The 26,975-nt window shown below is 48.5% G+C and overlaps 1 protein-coding gene across 1 annotated transcript in view; it reads right to left on the bottom strand.

Annotated features, from left to right (window-relative positions):
• The window catches only part of TMEM161A (transmembrane protein 161A), a 41,030-nt gene extending 16,093 nt beyond the window's left edge, over positions 1-24,937 (bottom strand). Inside the window, exons 1-3 of the mRNA XM_069216488.1 lie at positions 24,823-24,937; positions 9,913-10,016; positions 9,402-9,482 (exon numbers count right to left, since the gene is read on the bottom strand). Of these exons, the coding sequence (XP_069072589.1) occupies positions 9,402-9,482; positions 9,913-10,016; positions 24,823-24,825 (188 nt within the window). The 5' untranslated portion in view covers positions 24,826-24,937. The remainder of the gene's footprint in view (positions 1-9,401; positions 9,483-9,912; positions 10,017-24,822) is intronic.
• Positions 24,938-26,975: the final 2,038 nt, after the last annotated feature.

The raw sequence follows: 26,975 nt of genomic DNA, 5'->3' as shown, positions 1-26,975 counted from the left end.
AGCCTGTTCAGCTTGTTTACCTTTCTCCCCGAGTCCATCATGGGTAATGGGGTCGCCATCTCAGACCATGGAGGCGGTCCTTTTTTGTCAAATTATGCAGAATCATGAATATATGTCTGCCTGTGACACAGATGTCATCTGTGCCTATCTTACCAAAAACTATGAAAGTGTCAAGTCATTCAGGTATGTGGACCAACAAACCTCCCCCATCCTGTGCGACCTCAGTCTGGGACAGGTGCCTTTTTCAAGGTCATATAAATACTATGACCCAATTAATGTAGCGTATCTTGATGAATCTTTACCTTATTAGTACACCCACGGATGTATATGATTATGTCAGAACATTCCCAAGGTGACATTGCAAATTCCATCTTAGATAAGATGCAATATATAAGGGTTACCACTTAGTTAGGAAAGAAACTTCACCCAGGTCGCAGATGCAGATCCAGATGAGCACGGCACCACATTCCATCTCGACTGAAGAAGCCCCCAGCAAGACTTCCTGAGGGTCTGCAAAGCATTTCATTTTGCCTTTCCAAACTTATGGCAGGATTGTGTTCTCTTGTAGACCCAATCTCCTACCTCTTGGTCTTGTGTTCAAAATAGCGGACATCCTGAATCCTGTGCGGAGGTGTGGCGGGAAGCCCGACTTTTCCCCGGGAGTCCGCAGTGGAGCCGGGAACGGGTTCCGGCGACCGCGGCTGGTGCGAGCAGTATTGCGGCTGCCCCGGCCTGTGGCCTGTGGTCCGTGTCGCGGCCCAGGGCCTGGCGAGAGCCGGTGAGGCAGGGGGGCAGAGCCGGTGCCCCTCGGCCCTGTGGCTGCCAACGGAAGACCTAGCTTGGAGCAGTGAGCAGGTACATGCCAGGGGTGGGGCTTGGATCTGCCGGTGGCGTGCCCGGGCTGGAGTGCTGGCGCCACCCCGAGAGGTTGCCAGTTGGTGGTTTCTGGCATCGGGGGCATCCCTTGGGGCTGTAGACTGCGGCCGTGCTGTGGCCTGGGGCCAGGGCGGGGACCCCGGTGGCGACGGGGCCCTTGCCCCCCCCGAAGGTGAGGAGGCCGTCTGGACTGCGGCTGGGGACCTGCGCCATGGCCCGGGAAAGGAGGAGCGGCCAGAGAGGCGGCAGAGGACCAGTTCCGCCCTGAGGCTGATGGTGGTGGGGGTGACGGACGGCGACTGGTGCTCTGGAGGTGAAGGCTGGCCTGGGGGGGCCCCCGGATGTGATGGACTACAGGGGCTGAAGATGCCGTGGGGGAGGCCCTGGCGGACTGTTGATAGTAGACCAGCAGACCCGGGCTTGCCTTCGTTCCTAATTCCCACCGTGGAGTGCAATGTTGGGGGGTCCTGGAGGCCCCCTTCATGTTGGAGTTGGTAGAAGAAACTGGTGGCGTTCCCTCGGCCCTGGGTCCATACGCGCCCTGGGGAAGGACAAAACAACCAAGCAGCCTTCAGCGTCGCAGCAGCGCATTGACCAATTTGCCAGACAGGCTGCCCCGCGAGCGGTAGGAGAACAAAGGCCCAAGGCCCCAGCGGCGGATGGGGTGAATACAATCCTTCAGGCCATCCAATCTTCGCAGATGATTGTTGAAACCAAGGTCGGTGAGGTGAGAGAAGATGTGGGCTTGCTGCGTGTAGGAAGTTGGCTCTGTATGTACTATTTCAAAGTAAGAAATAGCATGTACAGAGTCCAAGGGTTCCCCTTAGAGGTAAGATAGTGGCAAAAAGAGATAATTCTAATGCTCTATTTTGTGGTAGTGTGGTCGAGCAGTAGGCTTATCAGAGGGTAGTGTTAAGCATTTGTTGTACACACACAGGCAATAACTGAGGAACACACACTCAGAGACAATTCCAGGCCAATAGGTTTTTGTATAGAAAAATATATTTTCTTAGTTTATTTTAAGAACCACAGGTTCAAGATTTACAAACAATACTTTAAATGGAAGGTATTTCACTTAGGAACTTTGAATTAGCAAAATAGCATATACAGTTTTCACATAAATTACATATACCTATTTTAAAACTAGACACTGCAATTTTCAACAGTTCCTGGGGGAGGTAAGTGTTTGTTAGTTTTTGCAGGTACGTAAACCACCTACGGGGTTCAAAGTTGGGTCCAAGGTAGCCCACTGTTGGGGGTTCAGGGCAACCCCAAAGTTACCACACCAGCAGCTCTGGGCCGGTCAGGTGCAGAGGTCAAAGTGGTGCCCAAAACGCTTAGGCTTCAATGGAGAAGGGGGTGCCCCGGTTCCAGTCTGCCAGCAGGTAAGTACCCGCATCTTCGGAAGGCAGACAAGGGAGGTTTTGTAGGGCACCGGGGGGGACACAAGTCAGCACAAAAAGTACACCCTCAGCGGCACGGGGGCGGCCGGGTGCAGTGTGCAAACAGGCGTCGGGTTCGCAATAGGTTTCAATGGGAGACCAAGGGGTCTCTTCAGCGATGCAGGCAGGCAAAGGGGGGGGGGGCTCCTCGGGGTAGCCACCACCTGGGCAAGGGAGAGGGCCACCTGGGGGTCGCTCCTGCACTGGAGGTCAGATCCTTCAGGTCCTGGGGGCTGCGGATGCAGAGTCTTTACCAGGTGTTGGGTCTTCGAAGCAGGCAGTTGCGGTCAGGGGGAGCCTCGGGATTCCCTCTGCAGGCGTCGCTGTGGGGGCTCAGGGGGGCCACCTCTGGCTACTCACGGTCTCGTAGTCGCCGGGGAGTCCTCCCTGTGGTGTTTGTTCTCCAAACACCACAGTCGAGCCGGGGGGCAGAGTGCAAAGTCTCACGCTTCCGGCGGGAAACGTGTGTTGTTTCAAAGTTGCTTCTTTGTTGCAAAGTTGCAGTCTTTGTGGAACAGAGCCGCTGTCCTCTGGAGTTCTTGGTCCTTCTAGATGCAGGGCAGTCCTCTGAGGCTTCAGAGGTCGCTGGTCCCTGTGGAACGCGTTGCTGGAGCAGTGTCTTTAGAAGTGGGGAGACAGGCCGGTAGAGCTGGGGCCAAAGCAGTTGGTGTCTCTGTCTTCTCTGCAGGTTTTTCAGCTCAGCAGTCCTTCTTCGTCTTAGGTTGCAGGAATCTATCTTGCTGTGTTCTGGGAGCCCCTAAATACTCAATTTAGGGGTGTGTTTAGGTCTGGGGGGTTAGTAGCCAATGGCTACACCTTCTTTGTGCCTCCTCCCTGAGGGGAGGGGGCACATTTCTATCCCTATTGGGGGAATCCCTCCATCTGCAAGATGGAGGATTTCTAAAAGTCAGAGTCACCTCAGCTCAGGACACCTTAGGGGCTGTCCTGACTGGCCAGTGACTCCTCCTTGTTTTTCTCATTATCTCCTCTGGCCTTGCTGCCAAAAGTGGGGCCGTGGCCCGGAGGGGGCAGGCAACTTCACTAGCTGGAGTGCCCTGGGGCGCTGTAACAAAGGGGGTGAGCCTTTGAGGCTCACCGCCAGGTGTTACAGTTCCTGCAGGGGGAGGTGAGAAGCACCTCCACCCAGTACAGTCTTTGTTACTAGCCACAGAGTGACAAAGGCACTCTCCCCATGTGGCCAGCAACATGTCTGGTGTGTGGCAGGCTGCTAAAACTAGTCAGCCTACACTGGTAGTCGGTTAAGGTTTCAGGGGGCACCTCTAAGATGCCCTCTGGGGTGTATGTTACAATAAAATGTACACTGGCATCAGTGTGCATTTATTGTGCTGAGAAGTTTGATACCAAACTTCACAGTTTTCAGTGTAGCCATTATGGTGCTGTGGAGTTCGTGCCTGACAGACTCCCAGACCATATACTCTTATGGCTACCCTGCACTTACAATGTCTAAGGTTTTGCTTAGACACTGTAGGGGCATAGTGCTCATGCACTTATGCCCTCACCTATGGTATAGTCCACCCTGCCTTAGGGCTGTAAGGCCTGCTAGAGGGGTGACTTATCTATACCTGTAGGCAGTGTGAGGTTGGCATGGCACCCTGAGGGGAGTGCCATGTCGACTTAGTCTTTTTATCCCCACTAGCACACACAAGCTGGCAAGCAGTGTGTCTGTGCCGAGTGAGGTGTCCCCAGGGTGGCATAAGATATGCTGCAGCCCTTAGAGACCTTCCCTGGCATCGGGCCCTTGGTACCAGGGGTACCAGTTACAAGGGACTTACCTGGATGCCAGGGTGTGCCAATTGTGGAAACAAAAGTACAGGTTAGGGAAAGAACACTGGTGCTGGGGCCTGATTAGCAGGCCTCAGCACACTTTCAAATCATAACTTGGCATCAGCAAAGGCAAAAAGTCAGGGGGTAACCATGCCAAGGAGGCATTTCCTTACACTGCGTCAAAACCTCTGGAAGGCAGTGGGACGCATCAAAGAGGTTGAGGACCAGGTTTCCCAGGCTGAAGAGGAGATTGCAGAACTCAAAATTAAAGTTGCCCAGCTGCAGACACGCACGGGCGAGTTACACCATAGGGCGGAGGATGCCAAAAATCGCTCCAGGCGCAACAACCTGCGATTCATGGGATTCCCAGAGGGGGTAGAGGCGAACTCAGCAGTTGACTTTCTGGAGCATTGGATTCGGAAGTGGGTCCTGGGACAGCGGTTGTCCCCCGGATTAGTCATTGAGCGTGCCCACAGGGCTCTGGTGCCCCGGCTGCCGCCTGGGGGGGCCTCAGCGGCCGATGATCGCAGGTTTTCTTAGCTTCAGAGACTGGGATGCTGTTCTTCGGGAGGCCAGGGCCCAGCCGGACCTCCGCTGGGATAACCACAGGATCCTGGTGTTCCCAGACTACACCAGGGAAGTGCAGGCCAGACGGTGCTCGTACGAAGGAGTCAAGCAGAAGCTGTGGGCACTGCAGTTGACATACATGCTCCTCTTTCCCACGCGCCTTAAGGTTTTGATGGCGGAGAAATCCTTCTTCTTTGACTCACTGGAGGCGGCGTGGGAGTGGCTCACAGAGGAACACCGTGTGAACCGGGTGAGTTCCCCTGTCCGGGGGGGGGTGGTCATCTGACGTCTGGGTCAGTTGGCTCCCCAGGGGCGCGGAGGAGCCGCAGGGGTACCCGGTCCCGTCGGAAGCGAAGGAGTGGCCTCCAAAGTGGTTCGTTGGAAGACGCACAGTCGGACCTGACTCCCTCCGGTGGAGAGACTGCACCAGATGGCCTGGTGGAAAAGCGATCGGCTCCGGATGTTCGGGGGGGGAGGGGGGGGGGGGGGAGTGCTTGAGCCAATCTCCCTTGCTCTCCTGAAGCTGACCTGTATACTCTCTGTATACTTGGGGGGGCTGAATGGGCGCCCCACCCATCGGGGCTGGGGCGGCAGATGACCGCACCACTTACCTTTGACACAACATCGGAGGCTGGCCGGGCGGGCTGCCCGGGGACGTGGGGGTGCCACGGACACACCCGGTCCCGTCGAAGGAGATGTGGCCCTCGTGGGGACTCAGCGGAAGATGTTTAACTGGACCCCGGCTCCCTCCGGAGGAGAGACCGCGCTGGGTGGCCCTGAGGGGAAGAGGACGACCTGAGATGTTGAGGGGGAGCGCCGGAGCCAATCTCCCTTGCTGTCCTGATTCTCATCCTTTGTACTATGTACACTTGGGAGAGTGTGGGCGAATGCCCCCTCCCGGAGACGAGGCGAAGGACGGCAGTTGGCCAAATTGCAGACCTCTGACCTAAATGGAGGGGTCCACAACTCCACAACTACTGTAGACACTTTGTACCTACTGTGTGGGGCGACAGATGCTTCTGGGGTGGAAGTATGGGGTGTGGGGCAGTTGGGGGAGTTCAGGGGTTGTTTAGCTGTTTTTTGCTATGGTTGACTCAATGTTTTTCTTTTCAGGATGGGCTTGACAGGTCACAATGGAAATGGCGGGTGGGTACTCGGGGTACACGGTCCTTGATCTCGTGCTTATGGCCAAATCTGCTAAGCAGGTGTTATCCTGGAATGTAAATGGGCTCCTCGATAAAATCAAAACTGTCAGCGGTGTTTTGCACCCTCCGTCGCTTTGCTCCGTCTGTGGTCCTGTTGCAAGAGACACATCTGCTTGGTGCTAGATGCCCCATGCTGCTGAGGGGAGGGTACGATAGGTTCTATCATGCGGGCTTTTCCAGAGGCTGAAGAGGGACGGCCATTTAACTGCACCCTTCATTGCCCATGGTGTTGACTACCTCTCATTCGGATCCGCAGGGCCGGTATGTGTTGATCTCTGGGCTGGTGGGAGGGTACCCCATCAATATCGTTAGTGTTTATGCCCCTCCCGGGGCGCTGCAGAGTTTCCTGACGACTCTTAGGAGTGTGGTGCCGGGACTTCCCCCCGGGGCTGACTGTCTTGGGGGGGAGACTTCAATTCTGTACTGAATCCAGAGGGCGTCATGGGGCCTTTGTCTTCGGCTCGAGCGGCCAGGGTGTCGGGCTGCTTAATTGGGTGGAGGGCCTTGGGCTCTGTGATGTCAGGCGGATATGACATCCCCGGTTGCAGCGGTACACCCACACGTCGGCAGTGCACCATACCGACACCAGGATAGATCTCTTTCTTGTTCCGGGCCTCGACGTACCCCGGGTCTCCGGGGTGGAACTACTCCCACACGGGGTCTCGGATCATGCGCCGCTCTTGTTTCGGTTGGATGATGCTGATCGGGTCGGCGCCCAGTGTGGCAGCTCATCCCCTGGTTTCTTCAAGATAGTGAATATGCCCAGCCCGTAGGTGACTGCTTGTCAGAATATTTCTCTATTAACCTTGGCTCGGTGTCATCCCCGGATACGCTCTGGGCTGCCTGTAAGGCCACCCTTCGGGGGCACGCCAGGCACCTTCTTTGTGTATGGGAGCGGGTGCGCAGTCAGGCAGTGTCAGTGTTGGAGGCCCGGGCGTTGCGCTTGGAAGGCCGCCTTGCTGAGGCTGAAAGTGAAGCTATTGTGAGACAGATTATCCTGACTCAGCAAGAGATTAAAAACGTTACTCTCAAGACGGCGAAGCACATGTGGCAGGCCTCAGTCGCCTGGGTTTATGGGTGGGGAGGCAAAAATGGTAAGCTTCTACACTGGCTAGCGACTGGCCTGATGGCGGGAAGAATTGTTCCGGAAATCATTGACGAAAGTTCCCGGCTGAGTTCTATAGTAAGTTCCAGGATGTGCTTGCCCCTCATTTACTAGCCATGTTTGAGGAGGCAGAGAGGACGGGGGGGGGGGGGTCCCATCAGGACTCAATCAGGCAACTACTGTAGTAATTCGTAAAACGAAGCCCCCTTCGCGGAGTTGCGCGGAGTACCATCTCATCTCACTCCTTAACACAGAGATTAAGATTTTCTCCACGTTTCTGGCTGCCAGGCTGAGAAAAGCGTTGACCTCGCTAATACATCCAGACTAGTGTGGCTTCATGCCGAATAGGAGTACGAGGCATTGTATCAGACGATTGCATATAGCTCTGGCTAACAGGGCTGAATTGGCCCCTCCACTGGCACTCCTTCTCGTGGATTTCGAGAAGGTGTTTGATACGGTGGATTGGTCTTATCTCCGTGGGCTGCTGGAGAAGGCCGGGTTTGGACCGCGATTCCGGGCATTGGTGATACTCACCCCACGGCCCGAGTGCAGGTGAATGGAGTGGTGTCGGATCCGTTTCCCATCCGGAGAGGGACTCGTCAGGGTTGCCCTCTCTCCCCGCTTTTATTCGCGCTAGCGATGGAGTTGCTGGCAAGGCTGATAAGGGAGGATCCTTTGATTGATGGGTGGGCTTGGCCCGCTGGGCAAGAGGACCGCATAGCATTGTATGCAGACGACGTGCTCGTGTTCTTGGCAAATCCAGCTAGAAGCGGGCCTCAGGTGTTGCAGCTTTTAGGCCTGTTTGCAGAGGCATCAGGTCTGGTAGTAAACCCTGGTAAGTCTCTTCTGGTCCCACTGAGTCTGACCAGGGACAGCTATGATTGGCAGCATGATATCCCCCTTTGCCAAAATAGTTTCCGGTACCTTGGAGTACACGTAGCACTCTTACCTGAACTAGCTTGGTCCCTTAATGTGGCACCCTTGACTAAGAGAGTTAAAGAGGACCTCCAGCCCTGGCGGTCGCTACCCCTCAATATTCTGGGCCGAATTGCATTGTATAAAATGATGGTGCTCCCTCAGCTCTTCTATATGCTTCAAAACTTCCTACACCATATTCCTACGAGGTGGTTTAATGAGATGGAGGCGCGGCAGTTCCTCTGGCACAGGTCGTGCCCCCGGCTGGCGCTCCGTACCTGTCAGGGAGATGTCTACGAAGGGGGATTGGGGTTGTCCAACCTACGCCTTTACTACTTGGCGATGCACCTTCTGGTCATTCACGACTGGTTGGGAGTGGGCTGATCGGACCCTGCGTACCAGTTAGAACTCTCAAAGATGGGCCTCCCTGGCCTGTTGGGGATGTTGTATGGTGACCCCCTGCCGCGTAACGTTCCGGAGGTGACTTGGGTGGTGTTGGCGGGGTGGAGGGACGCGCTGCAGACGACGGGTCGGTGGCGCCTTCTCACCCAGCAGACACCGCTGTGGCGGGGTCTGTGGTTCGGGGAGGTCTCAGCACTTCAGGGATTCCACAAATGGGACTTCATAGGTATCTTTCAGTAGGGGGATGTTTGGGCTGGCTCCCACATGAGGTCGCTTCAGGAGCTTTAGGAGCAATCTGAGCTTAATAAATCCCAATTTCACAAATACCTGCAGCTCAGGCATGCATTACGGAGGCACATTCAGGCGAGGACAGATCTTCCGGAATTCAGCCCCATAAAGGCCAAGGTTATGGTGTGGTCCTGTCCTCAGATAGCCAGTTACTGGAGAGCAGTGCTCAGTGAGATCTCAGGAGTTATACAAATGGAGGTCGAGGTCGCCCCGTTGCCAGTTCTTCTGGGGGTACTTGATGGGGTGGGTCCCAGCAGAGCACTCCGGTCATTTGTGGGGGTGGCCTGCCTGGTGGCCAAGAGAGACATTGCAGCGAACTGGAAGGCGAAGACCGCCCGGCGATTACCAAGTGGCGTTGTGGGGTGGACTGGTGTGCTCGGCAGGAGAAACTGGTCTATTAAGCATGAGGGCGCCCAGCCAAGCATACAAAGGTGTGGGGGAGCAGGGACGGGGCAAGGAATCTAGAGCCAGATGTACCAAAGGATTTTACCCATTCTGTGTCTATGGGAAAATGCTTTAGTGCATATGGCCCCTAGTCTTATCACAGGGGGAGATGTGTAATCCAGCGAGTGGGGCGGTGGCTCCACTGTGTGTTTCAGCCTGTTCTGCCTTGGACCTACCTGATGTGCTATTGTAATTGTGCCAACTCTACCAGTGACCTGTTGGGTTTTGTTTGTACTGTTCTATATAAAACTAATTTAAAAAAAAAAAAAAAAAAAAAAAAAAAAAAATCGGAAAAAAAATGCATTGTTAGGACAGATGGGTATGGCAACCAAGACAATTCACTTCTTCGGTCATCTGCAAGAACGCACTCACCTGTCTTTTTTGGGCCTTTGCTTTGGCTTGCCGGCCAGCAGACGCAGTTCATCATCTGTGGGATGCTTGAAGCGGAATAAACTACCAGGAGGAATAAAGATATTTGTTCATATTTTTTTTTTTTTTTTACTCCAACTACATTAAGTTAAAATTGTGGAAACTAATGTTACAATAAAAAAGTATCTGCAGCCCCATAGTAAAACTATATATTTAAAAAACCTAAAAGTACAGTGATTCAAAGTAGCTTGTCCACGTATTTCACCCAGTACACTAATATTTTAGAGCGGGGTGTACAACTTTGCATGGAAGCCAGATTATGGCCATATTTTTGTGACAGCCAGATGCTTTACAAACAGTTCCCATTAATATGTTTATGAGAATGTATTCCTTGTGCATATTTTGAAAATCTGGCGTGGATTCACCCTCATAGACCAAGTTTGGGCACCCAGTCTTTGGCAGGAGATGAATAGCAACAAGAGGGACAGTCTGCAAGTTAGCAGACGGTACTCACCTTCCGTTGCAGAGGAGCCAGCGTGCAAAGGAGCAGTGGGGAGACATTCTCTGCATCAGGCTGGCCATCACCAGGCTGACCACCAGCTGCACCCCCATCACGGCCTGTGAAGGAAACACAACACAATCTCAATATGGCCGCCATGGAGGTCACATGTTAAACACTTAAGATAGGATAACCTCAATATGGCTGCCACTGAGGTCAGAGGCTAAACACTTGAGATAGGATAACCTCAATATGGCTGCCACAGAGGTCAGAGGCTAAACAACAGAGATAGGATAACCTCAATATGGCTGCCATGGTGGTCAAAGGCTAAACACTGGAGATAGGATAACCTCAATATGGTCGCCATAGAGGCCAGCAAAAGTTAAACAGCCTGAAGTACTTAAGATAGCTTTACTGATGCCAAATACGCTTAAAATGTACAAAATAACCACAAATCTTGCTGCAGGCCAGAACTTTTGAAGCCACCTGCACAGAAGCATTCTGGATTGGGTCCATTAAAACATTTCATCAGTAATTCTTCACTTTGTCTGACAGAACTCAGCGGATTGTCCAAGTTATCTAGGTCTACGACAAAACACGCCCCACTTCCTTCCACACTCCTCAGACCAGAGAATAGAGCTGGAGACTACAACCATATCACACATTCAATAACTAGCTCGACATCAGTCATTGAATCTACCACCTGAATCTGGTCCTTAGCACCAAGAGGCCATAAAGCGATATAGTGGCAAACAAATGTTCACCTTTCAAAGCGGATCTGAATGTTGCAACCATATGCATAGCTGCCAAGTTTCCCAGGTCTATGTGTGATGCACTGCTGAATTCTGGGACTTCTTGTTCAGTTTTATAATGGAATAAAACAAGACTACAAGTCCCAGAATTCAAACAAAAAACTTGGACTGGAGCAGCTCATCACGCATGGACCTAGGAAAGTTGGTAGGGCTGCATATATATATTCAGAACCTAAGGTTGCTTCATCTAGGTTGAAGGTCCCTCTGAGACCCAATACTTCACCCACAACATCACCCAGGTGACATGCCCAAAATACCCTGTGTGCTAGCTCCCTAACTGTATGTAACCACATAAAAGCATAGATAACTTACCTATGCAATAGCTCTACGGGTACTAGAAATTCCGCTACTCAAAGGAACGAGTCAACTACATACTTCTGCAGAGCGCTATCCCACCACGTGTTACCCTCCTAAATTATCAAAAAAATACTGTGCTCCCACTTCTACAATACGTAAGCGTCTAGAGGCGATTTAGTTTGCAGTGCAGCACTCCACGGGTCAACGCATATGTGTCGGTGACCCTAAATATCTATAAACAAAAAATGCGGAGGGACACGTGGACAGAATGTTCTGGTCCTAGGGGGACACAAAGTGCAAGCAGGTCCACCCTTCGCCATGAAACGAAATGTTCCCATTTGAGGCGCCTCTCAGCAGGATATTGGGGTGAGCTGGACAGACAGCTAAATTAGGACGTCCCAGAATAACTATATATTTCTCAGTACGAAGCAAACTTTAAGGTAACGTTCCCCATATGGAACAAGGGGCAAGGCCTGGTGTAAGGAAATGCCTCCTTGGCATGGTTACCCCCCTGACTTTTTGCCTTTGCTGATGCTATGTTTTGAATTGAAAGTGTGCTGAGGCCTGCTAACCAGGCCCCAGCACCAGTGTTCTTTCCCTAACCTGTACTTTTGATTCCACAATTGGCACACCCTGGCATCCAGATAAGTCCCTTGTAACTGGTACCTCTGGTACCAAGGGCCCTGATGCCAGGGAAGGTCTCTAAGGGCTGCAGCATGTATTATGCCACCCTAAGAGAACCCTCACTCAGCACAGACACACTGCTTACCAGCTTGTGTGTGCTAGTGAGAACAAAATGAGTAAGTCGACATGGCACTCCGCTCAGGGTGCCATGCCAGCCTCTCACTGCCTATGCAGTATAGGTAAGACACCCCTCTAGCAGGCCTTACAGCCCTAAGGCAGGGTGCACTATACCCTAGGTGAGGGTACCAGTGCATGAGCACTGTGCCCCTACAGTGTCTAAGCAAAACCTTAGACATTGTAAGTGCAGGGTAGCCATAAGAGTATATGGTCTGGGAGTCTGTTTTACACGAACTCCACAGCACCATAATGGCTACACTGAAAACTGGGAAGTTTGGTATCAAACTTCTCAGCACAATAAATGCACACTGATGCCAGTGTACATTTTATTGTAAAATACACCACAGAGGGCACCTTAGAGGTGCCCCCTGAAACTTAACCGACTATCTGTGTAGGCTGACTGGTTCCAGCAGCCTGCCACACTAGAGACATGTTGCTGGCCCCATGGGGAGAGTGCCTTTGTCACTCTGAGGCCAGTAACAAAGCCTGCACTGGGTGGAGATGCTAACACCTCCCCCAGGCAGGAGCTGTAACACCTGGCGGTGAGCCTCAAAGGCTCACCCCTTTGTCACAGCCCAGCAGGGCACTACAGCTTAGTGGAGTTGCCCGCCCCCTCCGGCCCAGCCCCCACTTTTGGCGGCAAGGCTGGAGGGAACAAAGAAAGCAACAAGGAGGAGTCACTAGCCAGTCAGGACAGCCCCTAAGGTGTCCTGAGCTGAGGTGACTCTAACTTTTAGAAATCCTCCATCTTGCAGATGGAGGATTCCCCCAATAGGATTAGGGATGTGACCCCCTCCCCTTGGGAGGAGGCACAAAGAGGGTGTACCCACCCTCAGGGCTAGTAGCCATTGGCTACTAACCCCCCAGACCTAAACACGCCCTTAAATTTAGTATTTAAGGGCTCTCCCTGAACCTAGAAACTAGATTCCTGCAACAACAAGAAGAAGGACTGCCTAGCTGAAAACCCCTGCAGAGGAAGACCAGAAGACAACAACTGTCTTGGCTCCAGAAACTCACCGGCCTGTCTCCTGCCTTCCAAAGAACTCTGCTCCAGCGACGCCTTCCAAAGGGACCAGTGACCTCTGAATCCTCTGAGGACTGCCCTGCTTCGACGACGACAAGAAACTCCCGAGGACAGCGGACCTGCTCCAAAAAGACTGCAACTTTATCCAAAGGAGCAGCTTTAAAGAACCCTGCAATCTCCCCGCAAGAAGCGTGAGACTTGCAACACTGCACCCGGCGACCCCGACTCGGCTGGTGGAGAACCAACACCTCAGGGAGGACCCCCGGACTACTCTACGACTGTGAGTACCAAAACCTGTCCCCCCTGAGCCCCCACAGCGCCGCCTGCAGAGGGAATCCCGAGGCTTCCCCTGACCGCGACTCTCTGAAACCTAAGTCCTGACGCCTGGAAAAGACCCTGCACCCGCAGCCCCAGGACCTGAAGGACCGGACTTTCACTGCAGAAGTGACCCCCAGGAGTCCCTCTCCCTTGCCCAAGTGGAGGTTTCCCCGAGGAAGCCCCCCCTTTCCTGCCTGCAGCGCTGAAGAGATCCCTTGATCTCTCATTGACTTCCATTGCGAACCCGACGCTTGTTCTAACACTGCACCCGGCCGCCCCCGCGCCGCTGAGGGTGAAATTTCTGTGTGGGCTTGTGTCCCCCCCGGTGCCCTACAAAACCCCCCTGGTCTGCCCTCCGAAGACGCGGGTACTTACCTGCTGGCAGACTGGAACCGGGGCACCCCCTTCTCTCCATTGAAACCTATGCGTTTTGGGCACCACTTTGAACTCTGCACCTGACCGGCCCTGAGCTGCTGGTGTGGTAACTTTGGGGTTGCTCTGAACCCCCAACGGTGGGCTACCTTGGACCAAGAACTGAACCCTGTAAGTGTCTTACTTACCTGGTAAAACTAACAAAAACTTACCTCCCCCAGGAACTGTGAAAATTGCACTGTGTCCACTTTTAAAATAGCTATTTGTGAATAACTTGAAAAGTATACATGCAATTGAAATGATTCAAAGTTCCTAATGTACTTACCTGCAATACCTTTCAAACAAGATATTACATGTTAAATTTGGAACCTGTGGTTCTTAAAATAAACTAAGAAAAGATATTTTTCTATACAAAACCTATTGGCTGGATTTATCTCTGAGTGTGTGTACCTCATTTATTGTCTATGTGTATGTACAACAAATGCTTAACACTACTCCTTGGATAAGCCTACTGCTCGACCACACTACCACAAAATAGAGCATTAGTATTATCTCTTTTTACCACTATTTTACCTCTAAGGGGAACCCTTGGACTCTGTGCATGCTATTCCTTACTTTGAAATAGCACATACAGAGCCAACTTCCTACACCTGGTGTCCCCGGAAGCAGATGTGAGCTGAGTTGTGAAGTTCTCATCTCAGCCCCAGAGTCGCTTTGCTGCATTTCTAGCTACACCCTTGACATATTGTTTAATCGTGGACACAGATATACAGTTCACCCCTGACAAACCTTTTTAACTGGGACTTGCAGTTTTGCAAACAGTCAGTTTTCAAACTAACAGGAGAGAAAGGACATCCTGGAACCTCCCCGAAGAGGCCAAAACAAATAATGATGAAATTAACTGGCGGGCGGCGTTACTACAAAGATCCTATAATCACATATTTAAGTGTAAATATAGTTCCGAGTTCCATTTATTCTTTTCATAGGGGTGCCTACTTCCGTCCAGGTCATGGGTACATTGTTTCCAGTTGTTGTCTGTCGTTTAATTACACGTGCATTCTGGGAGCTGTAGTTCTGGTTTGCTTCCACTAAACCAGTTGGACTAGGACACCTGATAAGTACGATTTGGGACAGAAAGTCTCTGAACTGAAAGTATGGTGTCCTGGCACACGACGTGAGGTGGCAGATGTGACCCATCTGCCTCACCCCCCCCGTCATCAGATGGGCAATAAATTATGCTGAGGAGACAAGAGGGCAGGCAGACCGCAGAACCGGGAGTACATTTATTGTCAATAAGCTAGAACATGTACATGTCCCAACAGTGGCGCGTGCGCGATTTTAAGCGTTTCACATGCAAAGGATGGTAACATGCATAAAAGGGAAAAAAACAACTAAAAAAAGCACTGAAGTTGAGTTTTATGGCGGACAGGAACCTCCATGCCCTTTGACCTCGTGTAACTGGAGTAACGATCCTTCAACTGCAGGGTTCTGCCCTGAATTTAAGAGCTTTCTTTTTTGCGGTCGTATCTAATTTAGAAAATATAAATAAATAAAAACTACACAGGTGTAATCCTTGCATGCAAGTGCACTATCCTGAATTCTGCCACAATGAAACAGGCACCACCCCTATTTCTGCATGGAGAACTCAAGGTAGAATCACAGATCTGTCGCAGATACAGGAGAAGTGCGGCACTGCAGCAACACTGCATGGGGCTTACACAATACTGATTCCTGCGAGGGGCATTTCTTGCAACAATGTACACATCCCACACTGGGCGGTTACATTGTGTGTCCACGAACTGCAAAAATATGGAAACATTATGACAATCTGCTCCTGCAGCCGGGCAGGGATGGGCGAGGCCTAGTGCGCTCCGCGGAGTAGGCCGCGCGCAGTTGATGGAGGATGCTCTCAGAGGCGATAAGCATCAAGCGGTGTAAGCATGCTCGCGACTGACGGGTACGAGGCGCTCAGTCCTCTCCCCAGTGCTCCCACTCCAACGTTTCATACCCAACAAAGATCGTACGGATTATCCAGGCAAGCGGAGCTGTCAGGCACAAATGGGCACCAACCGTCTGGAATACCAAGCACGGCCTTCCACCGGAGGGTTGCCATTATAACACACGCCTCCTGCGGGCCATTACTCTTGTCTGGTAACAGAGAGGGCCGGAGATATCTTCAGAATGGATTACCCACGAAATACAGGCTACAAACTGATATTTGTAATCACCCCTAAAGTCAGTCATCCTGACTCTATAGCTGAGGTGCGCTCATTACTTCTCGGAGACTCAGGCCTCGTGCGACTGGCGGGAAGAGAGGCCAGGCTGGTGGATGGGATTCTGTTGTCCAGTTTTCAGAACTCTACAGAGCAATGTTTAATCAGTTTATAATCCTATATAAATGCATTATGGCATTGCAACACATTTTCTGGCAGATAACAGCAAGCCTGGCTCGCTTCAGATGTCATGATTATCACTATGGTGCACAGCGCACAAAGACGGGAGCAGTGATTTAGAAATCTGTAAAGTGTTCAATAAATACAGTAGGAAAATCCCTTTCCTGGTTCTCGTCACAGACAGATGCCTGCTGAGATTTCTAATGTTAGATCTAACTGCAATTTTGCACCAAATTCTTTAAAAAAACAATGCAACATATATTTGAGGCCATTAGCTCACACACAAATCAGTATCATTTTAATAAAGTTTTGGAGTGTTTAGCATAAAATCTCAATTAAACTATATATTTAGCCCTCATTTGGTTACTTAATTCAGTTTAACTTCCAGCTTTAATTAGGCTTCCAGGTGACTTCCTATCACAATGGACACTATGCTCAGGGCCGCTGGAATTATGGGGCAGAAGAGGGCCAAATTATGCGGCGCGGTTGAGCAAATTATGCAGCAAACAAAAAAAAAAAAAGGTAAATTATGTGGCACAATGCAGCACATTTTGTAATAGTATTACTTCTTATATTATGCACCTCATTATTACCAACTTCACAGCCAAATGCAACACTAAATAACAAATAAGTGACCAGTCCAGCTTCGCAAGGGGCCTTCGACCATGTGACAACACGTGTTGCTGCATTTTTTGTAACTTTTGCACCGTTTGAGCTAGAAATAGTTTTTTGGGTTACAATAAACAGATTATGCGACAGATGATGGACTATGTGGCAAATCGCTAATTATGTGAAAATGACAGCGGCCACACGATTGCATAATTCCAGTAGCCGTGAATATGCTCCATTACATGTCTTTTCTTTTAAAATCACTGTTTTCCGGTATCACCTCAATTGTGTCACCTAGAGTGACCCCATGACTACAACTCCCGGAATTCATTAGGTTTTCAGACACCCCAGGCCTGGAGCACACGGTCCTTAATGACATGGACTCATGTAGTAAGCTTATTCTTTACATTATGGGGTAAACCCTCAAGCTCTTGGTTCCTTGGGTGGCAAAACTCTTTCTACCAGACAGACCTGTGCGTGGAGCCCTAAGGGCCAATTCCATCTACTCTGGTACAGCTGCCCTCCTGCGCATGTGCCCAATTTACACTGCACGAGTCAGCCTTGTGTGCTAAAACTGCACATAAGTAAACACAAGTATTTACTGCTTTACTCCAGAAGGCCTAGAAGCCCCTACTGACCTTAGCCACTTGCAATTAAAAATACCTGAAGTGTGCAGGTTCCCTCCCCTGTGTGCAGCTGGCTCTGTGGCATGGCACTTGGTGCAAGGCATGCCTGGAGGTACTGAGAGCAAAGGGCATTCCTGGTTTGCTGCCCTGAGCTCCGTCCTTAGGGCTGCACTTTCTTCAATTCAAAATTACTACTTTTCACCTCTTCCTTAAAATACATGGGGAATTTATAACTTTCCCAAAAATATTCCAGTTAGAATAGTAAATAAACCTTCTGAAATATTTAGGGGAAAGTTGCCATTTCCCCAAATATTCTAGGACTGGAGTTAAAACAGGACATTTAGCCTTCCAATGTCCACCATGCCCACTGATGCCCTGAGGGTGCAGTTCAGGGCAAGAAACACTAACGAGTGGGCAAGAGGGTCTGGGTGCAGGGCATGGCTTGTGGCCAACGTCAAAGATGTCTGTGCAGACTCAAAGGTTCCTGGGCTCTGGCTTCTGCGGCACGGGACATGGCCAGAAATCATGACTTCCACACAGCGGAATGTCCTCTGCAGCAGCTTCTGGGGAAATGGGTTTGGGGTGGTGCAGGGCGAGGCTGGAGGCTCTGAGGGCACAGAGGCCAGGCACATTGCATGGGTATCTTGGCCCTGTACCCACAGAATGGCTGTGCACAATGGATGCTTGTTCTTCATTTAGTCAGAGGCAAAAGTGTTTTGCTCCTAAAGGCTGAAAAACATAACTTAAAATAAGTTTGTTAGTGGGATTTATTTTTATTTTTACTTGGACGATAAATAGTTTTAAAAAAGAATCAAAACTCTTGTGGGAACTTTGAGGTAGTAATTCCACACCGCACAGATGGTAGTTGTGTGGTTCAGGGCCGGACAGGGAACTGGAGGCAGCCCTAGCACATCTTGTCAGACTAGCAGCCATACTCCATGTAGCGGGTGAAGCTCAGCACCGCAAAGTGGGGGTTGGGGGCTTTCTGCACCCAAGAAATGTTTGAAAATATTGCAAATATGGTGTGTTTTACAACACATTTCTCATTAGCGAATCATGTCCAATCCTTGAGTAGATCGATGAAGATTGGAGAAAAGGCTACATGGGTCAATGAATGAATGACCAGTTGGGCAGTGAGGAGTGGACGGGTAAACTGATTCAATAATGGATGACAGTGAACAAAAAAAGAAACACAAGTTCAGGTAAGTGAGCAGAGACACAATCCACTGACCAAAACTAGGTGCTCAGTTTTTCATTTTAGCTTCTGCATTAAAACATCACCCTCCCCAAACACTGTTACCACTAATCCTTGTTATGCATGCATAGCCTCTATGTGTTTAACAGTGTGCACTGATTTAGTGCCTCGGAGAATTAAACACAAACCGTTAAGCTTTGATCTAAAATCGGAGATTTATAAGATAACCGTGCTGCGGCTGAATTGCACAAAAACCTTGCATCAATCTCGGCTTCCACTAAATCACATTGTGTGATTCTAGGAAATTATTTTTTCACAGTGCCTCCTGTTCCTTCATCATGACATGACAGCATCTTGAAATACATCCTTTCGGGGTGTGTGCTGCATAAAGGAAAATGCTGTGTTACTCCATCTGTGGAACACCCTAGGCTGCCAACAGGGGACGGAAGGCAGCTTTTCTCTGGGTTCACCAGCAGTATCTTTGTCAGGGTGAAGGTGGGACATGCATGTTTCCTAGTTCCTGATCAGAATCTTTCACTTGTACTAACTTCAGGAACAACTGCAACTAGGCCCAATGGTGAAATGCTGAAAACTGATGCAAAGATCACATTATAAAGACATACACTGTTTTTATTTATGAAGAGTATTTATCATGTATGTACTGGACTCTCAGAGGCAAGCAGCAGCACCCCCCCCCATCCTCCCTCCACCACCGAAGCCCTGAAGGTCAGTGCTGATGGGCGGAATCGCCCAAACGCAAAAACAACGTGTTCTGAAGCCGGCTTTAAAACCATTTGTTTTGCATTGTTCATTTATAACACGGCTGGCCTGTCCCCAGCACCAAAACCGGACCCCACCTGCACTGAAAATGGCCCCCACCCCGCCAGTCCAGGCCTGATGTACTCAGCAGTAATCACTCAACGTGGAATTACAAGTAATCACTCATGAAACTCCCACGGTTTTATGGACACGAGGGGGACATCGAGGTAACTGCACCGATGTCCGCATCTTATCTTGTAACACTGGGACTTTTTGTTGCGACAGATTCCTCCAGGTCCAGGCTTAGTTATTATGCTGAAATACCATATGCTTCCTAAAACTTAGTTCTACCTCATATTTCTTATGATGTGAGCCTAAGGCAATTAAAATGCAGTTTAACATTTTCAAACTATTTTCAAGCTCAACCCTTTTTTCTCCAAACTTTGCATTTCCCCATCTTTAAAATTTTAAACTTTTGGTATTTCCAGCCACCTAATTCCAACTTCGACCTGAGTAACTGATGACCGCACTTGTCGCTCATCTTAACTCGCAGACTGAGAACCAGGGGTTCAAATTCGGACAATATAATTGACAGCAGTTTTTCCTCTTTTCGTGTTTAAACTGGTGCAGCCATTACTGAATGGCCAATTTTTACCGCACATTTTTTTCCAGAATAAAGGAAGAAAAGCGTAGGAAAGTAAAGAGATTTGCACAGGAGCACACAGCGTAATTAGGACCCTGATTAGCAGTCTCCTGTAATGGGGGGAGGGTGGCAATTACCGAAGTCAGCAGAAATTGATACCCTGGGGCACTGCTTAATATGAGCCGGTGGTTTCTGGTGCTGGGCACCAGCGCTTAATTTATCAGCACCGGCACATATGACTGTCTGCCACATGGTGGCAATGTTTGCTTTCAAGATGAACTCAGCAATAGTGGTTTATTCACTCGATCTACATTAAAAGACACTAATACCTGCCGCTGAATCCATTCTTACAGATTTGGAGGCCTGGAATAGTATGACTTGTCACACTCGTAGATGTGTGGTGGTCAGCAGTTGTGTTGGTTGTGTCACTGGCAGCGCTGGCAGGCGCAATGGGTGGTGCGGCCTCTGACGAGGTCCCTCACACTTATATTTTTTAATTAAGCACTGCCCCAGGGTATTTACGTAGTGCGAATAATACCTCATATTCGGAGTTTGAGACGGGAAAGTGGGGGGGAAGGTCTTTGCAGAATTGTTGTTTACGGCACCAAATTTAACATATGTTGAATTATTTTCAGCATCTTTACCCTAGATCAAAATTTGGCAGGTCTGACCTGCTGAACATGTCAGGGGAAAATCGTAGCAGGGCAATAATGGCTGCAAAACTCTGTCTTCAGCTCCACTTTCAAACTCCTGCTAGCGCATGGATCACAATGTTAGTCAGGAGTCAGCAGTAATCTCTTGGCACCACACTCTTGCTCAAGTCACCCCGAAAGGTACTGATCCACCAGGCGCACTGTGGTTCGGTCTGGATGAATGTGGTGGCACCAGCTATTCACATTGATTCACAAGGGCCACATATGCACTTTAGCCTGTCTCGATAGTATGAAAAATATGGCAGCTCTTGTAAAAAAATAATAAAAAAAAACAGTTTAAAGTTATTTTGCGCTAAGTGAACACATTAAAATTAAAAAAAAAAAAAAGTAGAACGCCAAGCACCTAGCACATATGCGCCATCAATATTAAATATTTATGTAGCTCGTCACATTAATTCACCCAGTGCTTAGTAGTAGTTATCATGAAACAACTTAGTGGCAATCATTTGTGTCACCTTGAAAGAACAAAAGGCCGTGCAGCCTCTGCCTGTACAAATAGGCGGCTACCACAATTACTCAACCCTCTAAGCTATCTTATCGGCAACTTAAGTGCACCCAAGAATCAAGGCATCCCTTCTTGATTTCTGAGCCATAGCAATGTAAGCTGAATTAGACCTCTGGTCAGAAGAAATCAACAAAAAAGTCTTGTGTTCCTTTTAATCCCCTGCTAGTCAGGGACACCTAGAGTGTTACTGACAGAGGCAGGTGGGGAGAACGCATGTGCACCGTGCTCTGATTATAGGCCTAGCCGCCAAGTGGCTGGCGGACCCATGTCATGCGTAATCTCTTCAGCCACATTGTAGCCAACACCGCTTGGTATATTTGCATTTTTAAGGCTAAACTTAGAAAGTTGAAATCGAACTGCTAGGCCCAGAATGCGATACAAAGTGGTTTAGGAAACCAGGATTGGTTGAAGATTTCACATTTGACATGGAGCCTCTGAGCAGGTTTACAAAGAATGAACCACAAAATGCACTTTTTCCTTTCACGGAGTGTAGTGGAAGTAGGGTTGCCTGTAAACAACAACAAGGTGATGTGGTCCAGCTGCCCACAATTAGGAATTTCTGCACCTTTTGGTTGTGAACAAGGGCAAATGACTGAGCGGAATGGTTAGATTTCTTATGGACAACTAAAAGAAACGACCCAGCTGTTACAAAGTTATTACATTTTTGGTTGCTGACACTACAAATACAGCAATAATTTCAAGACATCATAATTCAGGAAGTAATGTAATTCCTGTGATGTACAGAACAACAGCCAAACAGGCCAGAAAAAAAACAAAAACAAAATATTGGCATACATGAAAAAATAAACTATAAAATGCAATGCATATTTTGGTCCAATTGTGTGAAACTTAAGAAATATGATGTAAATTATTGAGCTAATGACCATGGGTTATTGTGAATATCTCTGGCAGCATTTCCGTCGATGTTTAACTCTCCCATGGAATCAGAAAAGCGGAACACTCATGTTCAAGTCGATAAACCCAACCTAATACGCCTAAAACGAACAATCAGACAACTGATGCTCGCTCGCATGTCTCTGAACCAGTTATTAGGCAATCCTAGATAGGTCTCGGCATCATTGAGGTTTGCCACAGAGGTAGGGTTGCCATCCGTATCTATGTCTTCATTATGCCATGTTTCTCTTTAACTGATATCATTTGACAACCTGGTGCATTCTGGGATTTGTAGTCCAGTTTTGCTCACTGTGGATTAACACACCTGATACCAATGATTTGTTACAGAAAAGTCCAGGAATTGGAAGAAAGTCCTTATCACACCTTGAAGCAACATATCAACCTTACACTAAGGTGCAGTCATCTAATGGCACTATTTTATTTAACACTATAGGAGTAACGAGTTCAGGATTTCCATCGTCCAGATTCTCGGGGATGGCAGGGGAACACAGCAGGCCTGACCATGGGTATGCCCAGACGTAGGTCCCTAGCCCAATCTGACTATGTCTAACAAGGCCGAAACAGTGTGGGGTTGCTGTGATCGCTTCTGGAGGGGGCCTTTGCATAATGCATCTACAGCATCACAGTGGGCAGAAAACAATGGGTCGGAATGGTACTTACAGCCAATGCCAGTGGGTTAGACAAATTGCAAGCATTCTCCCATCACCTTCTCTGTGTTTGAGCCTTGCATACAAGAGGCAGCAAGGACACGAAAGGGCCTTGCAAAACATTATTGACAGATTTGGACTGAACCAACCAACTTGTTTCACTTCAGACACTGTATTACCATCAGATAAGCAGAAATTCCAAACAATCAGATGAAAAGCAGGGACTGAGAAAAAGTATCAGTAGGTGGAAAGCTGCCCCGTGCCTGGTGGGAGAATGGCACTCACTCCTGTTTATGTATCTTTGTTTTCATTCCAGAATCTATAACATTAATTTTCTCATAAATGTGTAACTAAAAATATCAGAACGGAACGTAAACTCAAGACCTGCACTGCATACTCGCAGCAGACATGCAACATGAGAGTTCCAGTTGATTTTATGGCCAAGAACAAATCCTCCTTTTTACTATGGCTGGCAACAAATTATGTTATAAAGCCTAAAACGTCTGAAAATTCAACAGTTTTTGGAATAATAGGGGCCAGTTACCCCATGACAACACCGAACATGTGCCCACTTATCCCCAGATGTCCCCTCTCCCTCGTGCAAGGTGTATATGTTGCAATTAAGGAGGGATGAGGTTTTGTTTTTATAGTTTGCCTTCCCTGGTAAATGTTAAAACGTTTGAATGTCTGCACCTTAATATCCACTATACAGCTGTTCTCAGCGACTTAAGTAAAACGACCTGATACAGGGCACACAGGAGACACAACCACGTCTTGGCACCTACACAGCTATTCCTACCATCACAATACACAGAATGCAGAGGGAAATAACAGGACGGGGGGGAGGGGGGGGGGGGAGACCTGTCAAAAGACAAATTGAGAGCTCTCAGATATTACTCGTGCACCGTTAACAACTGACACATGGTCACAAAATCCCAACTCATCAGTTACAAGATTAATGTTTCATTTGATGGCAACTGGGAGATTTTTAAGGTGATAACTCCTGTTAACATTACTGCAGAAGTCTAAATTACAAACCATACATTTTGGTACTCATTCCACTTTTTTGAAAGTCTGAATAGATCTATGAAGACATTTTTATAATTAAAAAGCTTGCAGGTAAAAAAAACGGAAGTCAACATTTAGGTAAAGTGACAGATGATCCTTTTCAATTTTTCAAATTGAAAACTAAGTCATACTTTGCAATCCACTCCTGTTTGCATGGAAGGAATCTTGGAAGCAGGGCAGAGAACACAATATCGTGCTCGCGCTCTTAAAAAATGAAAATTGATCAATAATACCCAGCACTCTGTCTTGGCACAATCAAGTGTGAACCAACACAATGCATCCAATGAACAGTAACGTCAAATTCTATATAGAATGAGTGTATCCCATCCAAATAGGAAAGTATTGGCCTCAAAAAGCCCTCGCCTCCAATGACATCATGATGGGCCGCAATTTAGATAAGCACATAATCCTTTAGTGAGGAATTCGCTATCCAAACATAGTTTTGCTTGTAGCCAAAGCCGACACGTTTCGTTCACTGTGAACTTCTTCAGGATTTTTTGAAGTTGATATAATGAGTGAAATTGCATCCCTTCATAAGCTACATCCTTGTCATATCATGTGCATATGGTGTCACTGGGCCTTGCAGTAGTGAAGTGCACTTGTCCTTTTACGGATTCAGGCGCCTCTCCTCAATAGCCATGCTCTCCATGTCTGACCTTGTTACATGACAGCCATAGTGGCATGTGCTGTGTTTTAAAACATCTTTTTATCTTCCTGAGCTATTGTGTGACTCCTAAAAACAAAGACTTGTGCAAGGAAAGCCCAGGGCTGGAAACAAAACTGTGCATACCAATGACATGCAAACATCAGGCAGGCCCACAGAAAGCACAGCAGCTACTGGAGTGTACAGGGGCCAGATCTCGGTACAGACAGTGCAGATGAGCTTTGAGAAAAGCATTCAAGGGAAGAGCAAGTGCCCTCAGCTACTCTGCTAACCTTTTCGACGCTATCTACCAGGGTGAGATATTTGAAATGCAGAGGTTTTTTTTTTTTTAGTTTCCCTTGCATGTCCTAGATTTTAAAACCCCCAAAATGGAGCAGTATTAATAATGAGTTGGCAGAGCTGGGAGACTGATTGCACGTGGGTGGGTATAAGGTGCCCTCACCCCTCAGGGACAGCTCACCACCCCTTCCACCCTCTTACAGCAATCGCAGCTCAGTAAACACAAAAGACAGACTCGCGCTGTCCTGCCCAGCACCGGCAGGACCATATGGACGCATCACTCACCATTTTGAGAGATTTCCCTTTTTTTTCTTACTAAAGAGCGTATTAACCGGGAGAGGGGCAGGGACCCGGCGACTCTGCCATGCGTGCACTGCCCGGAGGAGAGCGAACAGCTGCAGGGGGCGCCTGTCGGGAAGGGCCTTTAAGGGAATGGTAACAGAAGAAGGACGGGTGAGGCGAAAGGAGCGGCCATCTTGGAATGGTGCCGGCATTCGGCTCCTTGTGTTGCACAGAGGCCCAAAGCATCTGAAAAAGGTGGAGATCTCATAAAACCAATAGTAAAATATGCATAAGGGTTTGCTATTCTTGAATCTTGAAATACTCATCTCCATTTAAAAAAAATGTTTTAATCCTAATACAAAGTAATTTTTCTTCGTGTAAATGAGTTAAACACGTGTCACAACCTTCCTTTAGAAATTTTGTCATTGGTAATATATTTTTCGTCCATACAGCGCCGTGGTTTGCTTTAAAGTGCGCCTCTCCGTAAAAGATGTGCTGAAAAGGCGGGACATCTATGGAAGAGAAGCTCTTTCCCATATGGAACGCAGCCATTTTAGACTTTCTTCCATTTCGATGGTTACGTGACGCGACATCAGATAGGTCAGGGCAGACGGTTCCCGAGGAAACAGCTGGCGGAAGCTGAGCGCGGAGCCTGCTGGGATTTGTAGTTTTAAAGCGTCCACCTCCTTTTGGATCTACGAAGTGTGGGCAGAACAGCGTTGCTCTATATACACCAAAAGATTAAAGTCTGTCTATGACGCCTGTAGGACAGGGTGAAAAGATTTTGAGAAGCAAAAACCGGGACATGTCAGACATAAAAGTAGGACTAAAGCCTTTAGCCTTACTTCTACATCTGGCTTGTCTCGTTTTCACGGGCGAGCGCAAAGCGCTCCATTCCGTGTTGTGATCTCTCTTTAGGCTTCAAACCATGCCAATGTCTTTCATTGGTTCGTGGGCTTGCTTTTTAAAATCTGCTTGCTTTCGTTAGTGGAAGGCATGCATATGTCATGCCTTTTCCGGTGGTTAGCCCTCCTTGAGCGCAGCGATCAAGTACTGAAAACATACGAGGCCCGCTGTATTCCGTCCGGTTTGTGGACTACTTTTTCTCTTTTTTCGCAGCGTGATCTCGCTTGGCAGAAGTCGAGCGCTTTGCATGATATCGACCCTGTTACATAGTTAATTGCACTTTTGCCGGTTACGTAGCTAATTGTAGTTTTGCCGATAGGTTTCACTACGAGTGATCTGTTATTTCCGTTTGTGTGTCTGCTTTGCACTGATGGCGGCCGTCAGCTCGCTTATGTGAAACTTTTACTTTTCAGTTTATATGGCAAGAAAAATCCAGTTAGTTATGTTAAACTGTTTTATTTTCATTTTCAATTTATGTGGCAAGAAAAGTCCAGTTAGGAGTTTACAATGCTAATTGCTCGAGCTCAAGCAAATGCGAGACCGTTTACATTGCAAATGCTTGTAAATATGTATATGTGTGTGTGCGCTACGGCTGTAAATCTTGTAAATGTGTGCATATATATATATATATATATATATATATACACATACATTTACAGGTGCATATATATACACATACCTTTACAAGATCATGTTTTATCAATGGCGGGATTTACACCCTTCGCCACCCTTTGCCCCCTGCCCAATCCTCTCCACTCCTCTTGTGCTGTCTGTCCGAAGCAGACACTTAGATTATTTCAGACTTTAGCAGAGGTTGTGGAAAGGAACGCATACCTTTAGTATCTCCTTTGCAGGATGACCTGACCTTTCTCCCAAAAAACTGGCCATTTATTTAAAATTAACAAAAACGTCGGGACACCGGGATAGTCCACCACAAACCTGGACTGCCCAGGGAAATCTGGGACCTCTGGCTGCCCTACTGTAGGTAAGGGGGCAGATGGGTCCCGTGCCTAATGTACATTTCTCCCCCCCCACTCTATGGGCCCCAACCAATAAAGCTGTTAAATGTCACCTCTGCCAGAAGCCAACACAGAAATAAAATAGGTATTGCACCTTTCTGAGCATGCCATGCCATGTGTAATTACCTTTCACTGCATAGCAACAATAGTTTGTGGCAATACACAAGCTTGAATGCTTACTTAAACTGTTTAACTATGAGTTTGTGTATGTATGTGACTCTTATTATATTA

This window comes from Pleurodeles waltl, chromosome 12 (assembly GCF_031143425.1).
Source record: "Pleurodeles waltl isolate 20211129_DDA chromosome 12, aPleWal1.hap1.20221129, whole genome shotgun sequence".
NCBI lineage: Eukaryota > Metazoa > Chordata > Amphibia > Caudata > Salamandridae > Pleurodeles > Pleurodeles waltl.
This window is presented reverse-complemented; position numbering and strand designations above follow the sequence as displayed.